Consider the following 12,422-nt stretch of genomic DNA (forward strand, 5'->3'; position numbering starts at 1 on the left):
GAGGCAAACTGTAAGACATAGTTAAATACAGAGAACAAACTGAGGGTTGCTGGAGGGGCGGTGGGTGGGGGGGATGGGCTAGATGGGTGACGGGCATTAGGGAGGGCACTTGTTGTGAGTGATGAGCACTGGGTGTCATATCCAAGTGACAAATCACTAAATTCTACTCCTGAAGCCAAGACTACACTGTATGTTTGCCAACTTGAGTTTAAATAAAAATTACAAAAAAATAAAAGTAAAACCCTCCTGCATAGCTTCTATAATTGCTTTTGTTTGCCATGTTTTAAAATTTTTTCTTTCAATGTTTACTTTTGAGAGACACAGAGAGACAGAGCATGAGCGGGGGAGGGGCAGAGAGAGAGGGAGACACAGAATCTGAAGCAGGCTCCAGGCTCTGAGCGGTCAGCACAGAGCCCCGTGCGGGGCTCGAACTTACAAACTACTTGAGCAGAAGTCAGACACTTAACCGACTAAACCCCCCAGGCGCCCCGTATAATTGCTTTTGTTTGCTCCTATTGATTTATTTGCTTTGATGGCATGTGTCAAATACCAAAACGAACTGACTTCAGCACATAAGGCCTTTACTTAGCTTATTCTGAGGAACTGTTCCTCTAGGATGCCAAGAAAGATACTAGACACAGCGTTTCTTCCCATTGTATCATGTGAGAACATGTAGCAAAATGCTGATTTAAATATCAAAGAAATGTTGATTTCTTTACCTGCCGCTAAAGGATTTATTAAAAATGCTGCACCCCCTGGTTGACTTACAAATGTGCTAATTCTTTGGGAAAGAATATTGTATCAGGAAAAAACAAATTACCCAATTACTTGGCAAGTGCTGGGCTCCAAAGTTTTACCGATGTCAATTTGACAGACCCCAAATATAGCTGATTTAAATATTAAAGAATCAAAAAATGACAAATAAAAGGAGACTGTTTAGTTTGGTAGGTTATTAGTCTTAAGCGCCTGTTAAATATTAACAAAACCTTCTGGATTGCATCACCATGTAGAGAAAAAGTAAATTCTTGCTGCACCAAGAGTAGAATATATCCTGTGAAAAAACTCTGTCTTGCGAGGAGGCTATCCAATAACTAGGATGACTTGAACTCAAAAAAACAAGAGAGAACTTCAGTCACTATCCCCAGCCCGCTTCCTTAACCCCCTCTGCTCCCTTTTTCTAGTATTTACTAACTACCCCAGAAATCAAGAAGCCCCTCGTTTGGGTCTGTGACCTCACACTGCAATTTGGCATTGATTTACGCCTTCTCGGTCACTTTAAATTCTTTTTTTTTTTTTTTTTAATTTAATTTATTTTTATTTTTGAGAGAGAGAGAGAGAGAGAGAGAGAGAGCGCACACAAGCGGGAGAGAGAGGCAGAGGGAGAGAAAGAGAGCCTCCAGCGGGCTCCATGCTGAGCTTAGAGCCTGACGTGGGGCTCAATCTCATGACGTCAAGATCACGACCGGAACTGAAACCAAGACTCAGATGCTCCACCGACTGAGCCACCCAGGCGTCCCTTCAGTCCCTTTAAAATGGAAACTCAGGGGCGGCTGGGTGGCTCAGTCGGTTAAGCGTCCGACTTCGGCTCAGGTCATGATCTCACGGTCTCTGAGTTCAAGCCCCGCATCGGGCTCTGTGCTGACAGCTGGGAGCCTGGAGCCTGCTTCAGATTCTGTGTCTCCCTCTCTCTCTGCCCCTCCCCTGCTCATGCTCTGTCTCTCTCTGTCTCAAAAATAAATAAAAACATTAAAAAAAAAAAAAAAAAGGAAACTGAGGTCAACCCTAAATCACAGCCAGTCAAGTTCCCTGGAGTTACTAACCCCTCGTCCCTCTCCCTTCCAGGCTAAGCTGCCACAACTGTCTCTTGAGAATGAACTCCCGGCACCATAATTATTTGGGGAGCTCCTCTCTGGACCCATTTTCACGTTCTACGACTTTTGTCGTAACTGGGGAAAGGATATCCTGATAAAATGCTAACGGACGCTTCGTATTTCCAGCTTTATTTCCGAACGTCACGTTTCCCGGGCAGTTCGAAACGTTTCAGGATTGTGTTTGTCGGATGATATTTAATTGCGAACATCCCATTTCAAATCGCGTTTTGTGCCTGATGCCATCCTCGCTGGTCATTTGGTCCCAACGGGAGGTCTGAGCGGCCCCACGGTTCACCACGCTCACTCCCTGTCCTCACGTTTCACGAAAGCCTCACGATTCATAACATTCTCTGGGAAGTTTGCCACAAGAGACCGAACGGTGATGGGAGTAGTCACGGGAGGACGTGGGCAAAAGGCCAGGGAAACAATGGCAGCTTCTTGTTTGAGCGTCTCATACACGATTCTCAACAGCGAGCTGGAAAGGAAACAGAGCACACGGCTCCTTGTGCACTCCGGTCCCTCAAACCCTGGATTTGAAAAAGCCCTGCTTCGCGACAGGACCCGGGCGAGACTATGGCTTTCAGAGGAAACGTTTTCGGACAGAAAATGAAATTTTCGAGGCGCCTGGGTGGCTTGGTCGGTTAAGCCTCTGACTTCGGCTCAGGTCATGATCTCACGGTCCGTGAGTTCGAGCCCCGCGTCGGGCTCTGTGCTGACAGCCCAGCGCCTGGAGCCTGTTTCGGATTCTGTGTCTCCCTCTCTCTCTGCCCCTCCCCTGCTCACATACTCTCTCTCAAAAATAAATGAACATTAAAATTTTTTTTAAAAATCATAGGCAAGCTTTACTGCCAGGGAAAATGATTTCCTTTCTCTACCTAATGCTGGCTTTCATACTGTCTTATGATGTTTCTTTGAAATAAATACGAGGGGAGCATCGGCAGGAAAAAGACCACTCATTTCACGGCAGCAGATATCAATGAAAATGATGGACAGAAAAACGTAATCCGGCTTATTCCCTGCCCACAGCCTCTGCTGCTGTAGGAGGCGGCTCAGCTCGTGCGGAGAAGCCTTATTTTGTGTCTTTCTTCAGGGTCATCCGTCACACTGCTCACGTGTGTCCTACAGACCTGTCGGCAGCAGCTGAAAACAGATTCCTTTCTTGGTGAGAAGGGAAAACAGCCCTGGGAGAGGTATTCCTGGTGTGAGGATGTGTTTCTTCTCCAAAGGAAGCCCGGTTATTGCCAAAAAAACAGAAACAAAAAAGCAACAAAACCTAACACATTCAGCTCCTCAAACACTTACGACAGTGACCGAACTGCCCGTCAGTCACATTAAATATTCTCTATGAAATGCAATCAGATGTTTCCCAGGGAGGTTCTGCCTTGAAAAAATTAGGTGAGGGGCGCCTGGGTGGCTCAGTCGGTTGAGCATCTGACTTCGGCTCAGGTCATGATCTCACGGTCCGTGAGTTCGAGCCCCTTGTCGGGCTCTGTGCCGACAGCTCAGAGCCTGGAACCTGCTTCGGGTTCTGTGTCTCCTTCTCTCTCTGCCCCTCCCCAGCTCATGCTCGCTCTCTCTCTCTCTTTCAAAAATAAACAAACATTCAAAAAAATTTTTTTAAGTTAGGTGATAAATCCTGGTTTTATGAGGCCAAACTGGACTTCCCCAAAAGAAATGGTTTCTCTTTTAACGGACTGCATGCTTCCCCCTTCATTCTTCTTACGCTTAGTAACTACTGAAGGTGCTTTCCTGAAACATGTGCTGGGTGGAGGGGAAGGTCTCACCGTCAAATGTGTGGACGTCGTTTAAAGGTCTCGTTCTGTACCTTGTACGTGGCGCTGTTGGCCAATGCAGGACGCTCCGGAGTGTGTTTTGTGCATGCTGCCCGTGCCCAGCTCTGGAGCGAAAGTGCTCTGGACAGATGACGAGGCTGAATCATAGGGCTTTCCGTTAAGGGAGCTGAACACCACCGTCTGTGCGTGCACCTCAGAACCCTACCTAGCGTACCTGTTGTCCTTCAAATGTGTTCTGCGCCCTATCCCTTCATGGTGGCGTCCACCCCTGACCCAGCTGGCCCCTGCAGCTTGCATTTACCAGAATCTTCTGGGAACTTGTTGGTGTGTGCCTCTGGAGAGCTGGACCTTCGAGCGACAGGGCTCTTGCAAAAATGCGTGTTACAAAGCCGAGCATGAGGAACCCATCTTAGGAAACGCGCTCGTTTGTACACGCTCTCACCACTGCCCTGGGCCTCTCTGTCCATCTTCCGCCCCTAGGAACACTGTCACGCCCTTACACTATCCAAAGTACGTCGGACAGACTCGTGCGGGAAGGTCAGGTATTCTAATGGCTGGTCACACATCTGCAGAACGCCTCTCCCAGAAAAGCCCCTCTTGTCTCAGTCTTCTGTACCTCATGTCACGGTCCCTACCCTGTGGCTGTTCCCGCTCCGATGACGGCTCTGGGGCCACAGTACAAATTCCTTTGGGTCGTCACACAGAAAGCCTCTGCTCAACCTGCCTGGGCCCCTCATGAGCAAGGGACCCAGGCTGACTGATGCCAGTCTCTCCTTGTGCCTAAGTTCCTTCTAGAGCAGGACGGCTCTTGAGGGAATTACCCGTCCAGACACAGCCCCGTTTTCCAGCCGATCCCCACTCAGCCTTGATTAAGTCCGTGTTGGAAATAAATGATGTCATGGCCGAGGTGTGCCTGAGACCTAGAAGGTGAGGCCCCACCCCACCCCAAAGGGGGTCTCACAGTCTCTGCAGGACATGGGCCTCAGAGGCTGTGAATGCAGGAGGAGGGGAGATGAGCTCAGGGTCGGTGGCTAATTTGACAGAGAAGAAGGAGGCGGCCCAGGACGGTGGAGTCCCCACGGTGAACCAGACACATCAAGGCAACTCCACACAGGGACGCCAGACCAACGGCCAGCGGGGCTCAGGGAAGCCAGCTGGCCGTGTGGGATCACTGCTGAGCCCCTGCCCACAGGCACCACGACTTTTAACTGCCTGCAACAGGCAACTCGGAACAGCCTCCTTTCTGAGCTGACCTCTGTGGCCGAGCGGGCGGCCGGAGGAAGGAGTGGTCACGGTGGCCTACTGCACCGGTCTGTGTCTGGGGAGGCTGCCATTAGGGCCTGGCCGCACGCCCTGTCTCAGGGGAGCTCCTGGAGGGACTTGGGGCATGTGGTCCGGTGAGGCGGGGCGAGCCAGCGTGCCCGTCCTCCAGCGGGCGACGTGGGAGGACGCCCCAGAATCCGCACGCCCATCAGGAAGCCGGAGGGCGGAGGGCCAGCTGTGGCTTCTCCCTGGCACCCCCTTTCCAGGACGCCATAAGATGGACTTCTAGGCAGAGGGAAGCAGATGAAGAGGTCCCCGGCTGGCCTCCCGCTGGCATCAGCTTCCCCTGAACCCCCGCGTGCGTCAGACGGAGCCAGTGGCCTGTTCTGCAGCATGATGGCAGAACTGATGTCAAGGAAATGCCCAAGGTCCCCTTCAGCCTCAGCCCCTTCGCTACCACGTCACGTAAATGTCCCAGATGCCCAGCGTCTTCCTTCCTGCTCACCGTTCCTTCCCCTCTGGTGAGCCCGCCTGCCCATCCGCTAGGGTTCAGTCCAGCCGGCCTTGACCTCCCTCCTTGACACCTCTCCACACGCCTCGCTGGTGGAGTCTCTGATTCACATGGGCTTAGCCAGCTGTCGGTCTCGGGGACGGCACCGTGAGCTCCCGAAGGCGGGTCACAGTTTTTAGGCTCCCAGCATTTAGTAACACGGCAGGCACGTGGTTATGCCCAACAGATATTTTTATGCCAAAGGGATGCTAAGCCCCCAAAACTATGTCTTTATTATTTACTATATCCGGTGTGCTTCCTCAGCCTGATTTTCTGCTTTCTGGAAGGCGAGGGCTGTACGTATGCCCTGTAGTTCCAACAGCTAGTAAAATAGCCCAAATGCGAGGTATCTTAACGCCTCATGGTTGCTGGTGACGATGTCAGAATAAGAAGGATGCATCGCCATGGGTGTGGATTACCTACGTGTCTGTTTTAAGGGACATACGAGTCACGGTACCATCGATATAGTGAGAGCGACCACTGGTTGAATATGTACAAAGCACCCGGTTCTGTCCTAAGCGTGATAGTGACGGGAGAAAAAGAGACAAGGGTGGGAGTTTGCTGTGACTTGAGTTTCCAGGTAGGATTCCTGGGGCATACAGATTGGAACCCTCCTACAGCTCCCGCAAGGACTTCCCTCAGTGTTTTACCACAATAGCTCTGCTCTGGTGAGGGTACCTTCACTCTGATCACCCTAACCCCCCCTCCTCTGCCAAGATACACGTTAGCAATTACCTTCCGAACGTATGGCCCACTGATAGACATCTGGAGGGTCTCAGGACTAATGTTTTACTAGGCAGTAGTAAATAACCTTACCTTATAATAGCAGCTAGCCCCTCAAGGTCCCGGAAGCCTTGTTTCCAAATTCCACGGAGACTTACGCTCTCCCCAGCCCCACTAACTAAAGAGTATTTAATCAGTCACTCTTCCCAAACACAAGTGCAGCTCTCCCTGCCCACGGGGCCTGTCCCCATGCTATAATGAAAGCACCCCTTTGTACCAAAAATGTCTTAAGAATTCTTTCTCGGCCGCTCGCCCCCAGCCCCACATCAGGAGGAACGCCAGCTCACTTGCCCCGGCGGGGCAGTGTCAGAACTCATTTTCGAGAAGTGGAAATGGAGCCTGTGAAAGTTGCATGGAAACCCTCTAAAATCGCACAGCCGGACAAGCGGGGGGCCAGTGTTGCGATCAGGCCGGGTAGACTCCAGAGCAGGATAACCTCTCCCACTGCACTCTCTGTATCTAGATGGTTCTGTCATCCCTCGGTGATTACCCCACTGACAGTCAGTGTCCTTTCTGTAGCCAGCAGGGCCGTGGGAAGCTGCTGGAAGGTACCACCCTCTCCCCGGTGGCGCCTGCAGAAAGCACCCTTGGCCTTAGTGATGCTGAGGGTGGACAGATGTTGAATTTAATAGGCAGTAACTGGTGTCAGCACGGAGCCCCGGTCAAGGTCTGAAAGTCAGGCATCGGAGGCAAAGAAGGCCGTGCCTGGCGGGAGCCCTGACTCACCATGTTGAACACGGCCATGGTCAGGATGATGGCGGTGGTGAGGACCGTGAGGGAGACCCGCGGCCAGGGCCGGTCCGCGATGATGCTGGACGACTTCAGCAGCCACAGGAGAGAGGCGGAGGCCTTCTTGCTGCATTGCTGGGAGGAGACAGGAAAGGAAACGCGTCACGTTTCTTCATGATGTTTAACACCACAAAAGGCATCGGTACTCTTCCCAGAACAAACAAGGAGGCGCTGGTCTCCTCTGGGGGCCCATACCAGGTCACAAACCTTCCTCAAACTATGTGAGCATCATGGTGACAAATAAAGAACAAATTAGGTAAGTTTCTGCGATAAATTCAGAATGTGCTTGTATGTCCTGAAATTACGTTTAAAAACAACCCAAACAAAAAACTCAGGGCGCCTGGGTGGCTCCGTTGGTGAAGCATCTGACTTCAGCTCAGGTCACAATCTCCCAGTTCACGAGTCAGAGTCCCACGTCAGGCTCTGTACTGACAGCTCAGAGCCTGGAGCCTGCTTCGGATTCTGTGTCCCCCTCTCTCTCTGCACCCCAACCCTGCTCGTGCTATTCCTCCTTCTCTCTCTCTCTTAAAATTAAATAAACATGAAAAAAAAAACCCTCTGATAAAAGAAAACTGTGTCAGTTGATTAAACCACTCTGGGGAATGTGGCAGGTCTCAGGTCACAGCCACGATAAAACAATGATCACAATTCAGCCCATTCACATGGGAGACAGATCGGCAGGTAGCTAGTCATGATCCAGTTGGCTACCAAGCAAATTGATGTCCTTACCTCCAAAGGCAACACCCACTGTTCTCAGGCATGTGTCCTCATGATGGCTTTACCTTACCCTGCCCTCCGGGGACTTTCCACATGGAGACCCTCTTTTCCAAAGTTTTGATGGTGCTAAAAATTACCTAACGTAACCTTTTCCCTCTTACCCATGTTTCAGCACACGGGTCAGCGGCGTTAACTATATTCACGGTGTTGCGTAGTACGTCTCTGTAACTTTTCATCTCGCACAACTGGAGTCTATAGCCACTAAAGAACTCCCCTCTCTCCTTCCCCTTGCCTCCGGCGACCACCATCTTACTTTCTGTCTCTAAAAGTTTGACTACTCTGGGCACCTGCTAAAGGTGGAAGCATGCAGCATTTGTCTTTTTGTGACTGGCTTATTTCACTCAGCATTATCTCCAGGTTCATCCACGTTGTCACGGGTGACCAGATTTCCTTGTTTTTGGAAGGCTGAATAACGTCCCATTCTAGGCACATACGGCCTTTTATTTATCCACTCATCTGTGGATGGTCACTGCGTTGCCTCTGACTTCTGGCTACTGCGAATAATGCGGCAGTGAGTGTGCGTGTTGGGAGAAATGCTTTCGATACAAGAAGGAATTGAGGTATTTATGGGATGGCAGCCAATGTTCCCTCATCATCTGCTGGGGGCCAGACTCTGCTCCGTGGGACTTTAGGGGTTGAGCTCACCTCATCCTTAAGACCACCTTTCCAGAAGGGCCACTGTAATTCAGACCTTTGTCCAGGTGGCGGCAGGATGGAGGCGGGGAGAGTTCTAAGGTGTGGGTAACAAACTGCCTGTGCCAGGCGCTGCTGGGATCGACAGATGTCACCTGACCTGTCAAGCTGTACAAAACGGTCTCTAGGGATCTCCACTTTAACCTTCATGAGAAAGGAGCTGTGGCCCTATGGCTAACGTGTCCTGAAAACACTAGAAAAAGGTTATGATTTCAAAAATTAAAAAAAATTTTAATGTTTATTTTTGACAGAGGGAGAAAGAGACAGAGCACCAGCAGGGGAGGGGCAGAGAGAGAGGGAGACACAGAACCCGAAGCAGGCTCCAGGCTCCGAGCTGTCAGCACAGAGCCTGACGTGGGGCTCAAACCCACGAACTGTGAGATCATGACCTGAGCCGAAGTCGGGCGCTTGACTGACTGAGTCACCCAGGCGCCCTGATTTCAAAAATTTTTAAAAATGGCCAATAGACTGTACCTTTCTGACTCGAACCACTAAGTTAATATAATGGCAAAGCTGGTGTAACATCGATAAACCGTGTAAGAGAATCCTCAGTAGCACGAATAGACAGCACCTTTATTTCTCTACCTCTTTCAGAGTCTTTCTGCTTCAGTCTTAGAAACAGAAGCTCTGCAGTATGTTAAATGCTGATACAGCAATGGAATGGGATTCTGCAAGACAGGATGAGAGGTGGTTAGGACAGTAAGAATCAGCCCAGGAGCCCAGGAGCAAACCCCCAGAGTCGAGAGACTTTCTGCAGGTGAACTATCCTCTCTGGCCTCAGCCTCCCCAGCTCTAAAATGGGGACAATAATAATACCTGGTTCCTTGGTCTTGTAGGACGTTAAATGAGCTACATAACAAGGCACCAGGGGCAGGACTCCCAAGTGTTAGCTCCTCTTGTTACACTTACGAAGAAAACATAATAATTCTCAGAGACGTTTAATGACTAAGTGTCTCTTTGCTCTGCATCTATACGAACAATAAAACCTCACTTCCCCCCCTTTCCACTATGGTTTTTCCTCCAAGCAGCCTCCTTCTTTCTTCATTCCTGTCACCAGGTAGAGGCCACCAGAAAACTGTTCAGAAATATGGAAATTGAAAAATATTGCTGGTGGCAAGGACCAGGAAACAGCCGGTGACAGGGACATGCGCCCTGAGCTGATGTGTAGAGAGAGGAGGGAGAGGAGAGTGAAGATGTTCGGGGAGCAGAGGATGCCGATGGCAGGGCAGAGGAGAAAAGAGACGATGTTCTCGAGGTAGAAGGATCGGGAAAGGAGACCACTGATGCGACTATAGCTCTGAATAAAAAGCACGACTTCGTTCCTGACATGATAACGGAGCTCAGTGTGCCTGTTTTGGGTTAACTATTCAAGTACAGAACCCTAAGTGTGTCAAAATTGACACCATTGTTAATGAAACATTATAAATGATATCACCTCCCACAGTATTTTGGCATTAATTCAGAAGGCGCCCTTCAGAGCCCAGTTTTACCCCGGTTTGATCTCTGGTTTAACGACTGGCGTAACTTCCGTCAAATCTGCGTCCCTCTTTGTTGACCATCAGTGAATCCCACTGCATACACGATGGCCTCCTGCTTACAGTGAGCTCACTGTGAGCCTTCCAGAAATGTGCTTGACTGTTAATGCCACACACGCCCACTGGTGAATGTGGAACTGGCACCAACTGTAGCGGGAGATGTGAAAGGAGGAAGAATGTCAATTCATATGGAAACCCCATCATGGCGTTGGTGCTGGGGACAATGGCCAGTGCAGTTTGCTAGAAGGCCTATGGGATGAATATCGACGTTCTTCTCTCAGTATAGGCAGACGATTCTCCCCAGAAAAATAATGTGTTCATAATACGTTTGGATTAAAATAAAACAAAACAGGAGGGGCACCTGGGTGGCTGAGTCAGTTAAGCATCCGACTTCCACTCAGGTCATGATCTCATGGTTCATGAGTTCAAGCCCCGTGTCCGGCTCCATGCTGACCGTGCAGAGCCTGCTTGGGATACTCCCTCTCCCTCTCTCTGCCCCTCCTCCACTTGTGTTTTCTCTCTCTCTCAAAATAAATAAACCTAAAGAAAAACACAGGAAAAAAATATACCCCCCTCTTCCTTCTTCCTCCCTCTCCACTCTGATCCTCTTGCACTGGAAACAACTGGTAACCTCTCACTTTAAAATTTCTCCTAATTGAACGTAACAATTATAAGAGCAGATCACATTAACAATTTCATCGGTGTCCTTTAAAAAAATAAAATCAGTTACATGAAAAGAAGTAGATGATGCTCTTAAGGTTTAATGAAATGAAAAAAGAAAACATTTAGAAAAGTTACAAATACATTATAATGGGGAGTAGCAAATTTTTATTATTAGAAAAAGAAAACTCATCTTAGAATCTTGCCTGAAAAAGTGAAGTTTATCATACACCCGTGTGCTTTCGTGTATTTGTCTAGAGGAACACCTACTTTGGCGTTTTAATTGGCCAACGACTATCTTTTTGAATGGCGGCCACCAGCTGCAGGAATAATTACTTGTAACATTTAGTGTTACAGAGACTGCCGTGTGTACTTTGATTAATTGTACGTGAGTTTCCCACAGAAAGGCTGCTTGATTTCAGTCAATCATACTTTATAAAATCAACATTTTTCTTGCTATGCCCTGGGTGAACCACTTTCCTCAGCCATCCATCCACCCACCGTGTGGCACTCACGGGCTAGCCACCTTGTGTTCTCTTTGATGCTGTTCGTGTTTGTCTCTGGCCACATGGAGAGCTGGTTGCAGATGGGAACCACACCACACCTGCCTTTGTATCCCCAAAGCAGCACAGTGTTGAGCAAAGAGCAGGGACTCGATGGATGCTTGTTCAATACATTCTTTATCTTACAATGGACCCGAAGAGAAATTTCCAGGGGCCAGAAGCAAAGAAGCAGCTCAGTGCTAGAGGGACTGAGGCTGTGGGGTTGGCCTAGGAGTGTCCTAGGACTGGACAGAAGCTGTAACACCTAGGGGTTGATGCCCGCAGGAGGAAAAAAGGGGTTGCCTTGAGCTTGCCAAGGGCGGGGCAGCTGAGGCCAAGACCCCTGACTAAAATCAGGAGCCTCAGGGTGTGCATGTATCTTTTTGAATTAGTGTTTTCATTTTCTTTGGGTAAATACTCAGCAGTGGAATTACTGTACAGAACTGTTGAGTCATTATATAGTACCTAAAACTAACACAACATGTTGTATGGTATATGTTAATTATACTTCAATAAAAACAAAACGAACAAAAAATCCCAGAAGCCTCAGAATGCTCTTCCCTCCATGTAAAGTCTAGAAAACTCCATGTACTAGTTGAGGGAAGTATCAACACACTTCCAGTGATAAATCCCATCTCTAAATATGGGTGATGAATTTGAAATTACACTCTATGCTTCATCATGGGAACCCCAAATCGAGGGGCTATCAATTGGGTCAAAGACCAGAGAGAGTCCTTGGGGTTCCTGCAGAAGTACCCTTTTTGCTAAAGGATAATTCCCTCTGAACACGACCTCACGATAAAAAAGAAATTATGAACTACACAGGACACAGGGCCATATGAGGAAGAATCAACAGACACAACAAAACGTAGAATTAGCAGCACAGGGCCTGTAGGTATGCTATCGATCTGCAGTAGCCTGCAGAGTAAGACCAAAGAAATCAGAAGATGGATCAGACTACACAACGAATGAGCACTTATGAGAAAAAAGGAGCCACAAAGACTCTCAGGAGATGCAAATGCAGATAATGGAAAATTTAGTAGCTGTGCTAGGGGGTGGGACAGCCCTGAGGAAACGCCCCATCAAACAGCGCAGAAATACAGCGGTGAAACACATGAATGGGATGTTCAGGCACAGAAGGTACAATGAAAAGATGCAACATACTT

The 12,422-nt window shown here is 49.0% G+C and overlaps 1 protein-coding gene across 8 annotated transcripts in view; it reads right to left on the reverse strand.

Moving 5' to 3' along the window:
• ADCY2 (adenylate cyclase 2) overlaps positions 1-12,422 on the reverse strand; it is a 412,867-nt gene that overhangs the window by 60,229 nt on the left and 340,216 nt on the right. For all 8 annotated transcript variants that reach the window (XR_006206545.1, XM_042953381.1, XM_042953369.1 and 5 more), the window contains one exon: positions 6,987-7,124. Coding sequence is in view for 7 of the 8 variants with exons in the window: in XM_042953381.1 (XP_042809315.1) it covers positions 6,987-7,124 (138 nt within the window). In the remaining variant the exon portion in view is untranslated. The remainder of the gene's footprint in view (positions 1-6,986; positions 7,125-12,422) is intronic.

The sequence above is a fragment of the Panthera leo genome, chromosome A1 (assembly GCF_018350215.1).
Source record: "Panthera leo isolate Ple1 chromosome A1, P.leo_Ple1_pat1.1, whole genome shotgun sequence".
NCBI classification, from domain to species: Eukaryota; Metazoa; Chordata; class Mammalia; order Carnivora; family Felidae; genus Panthera; species Panthera leo.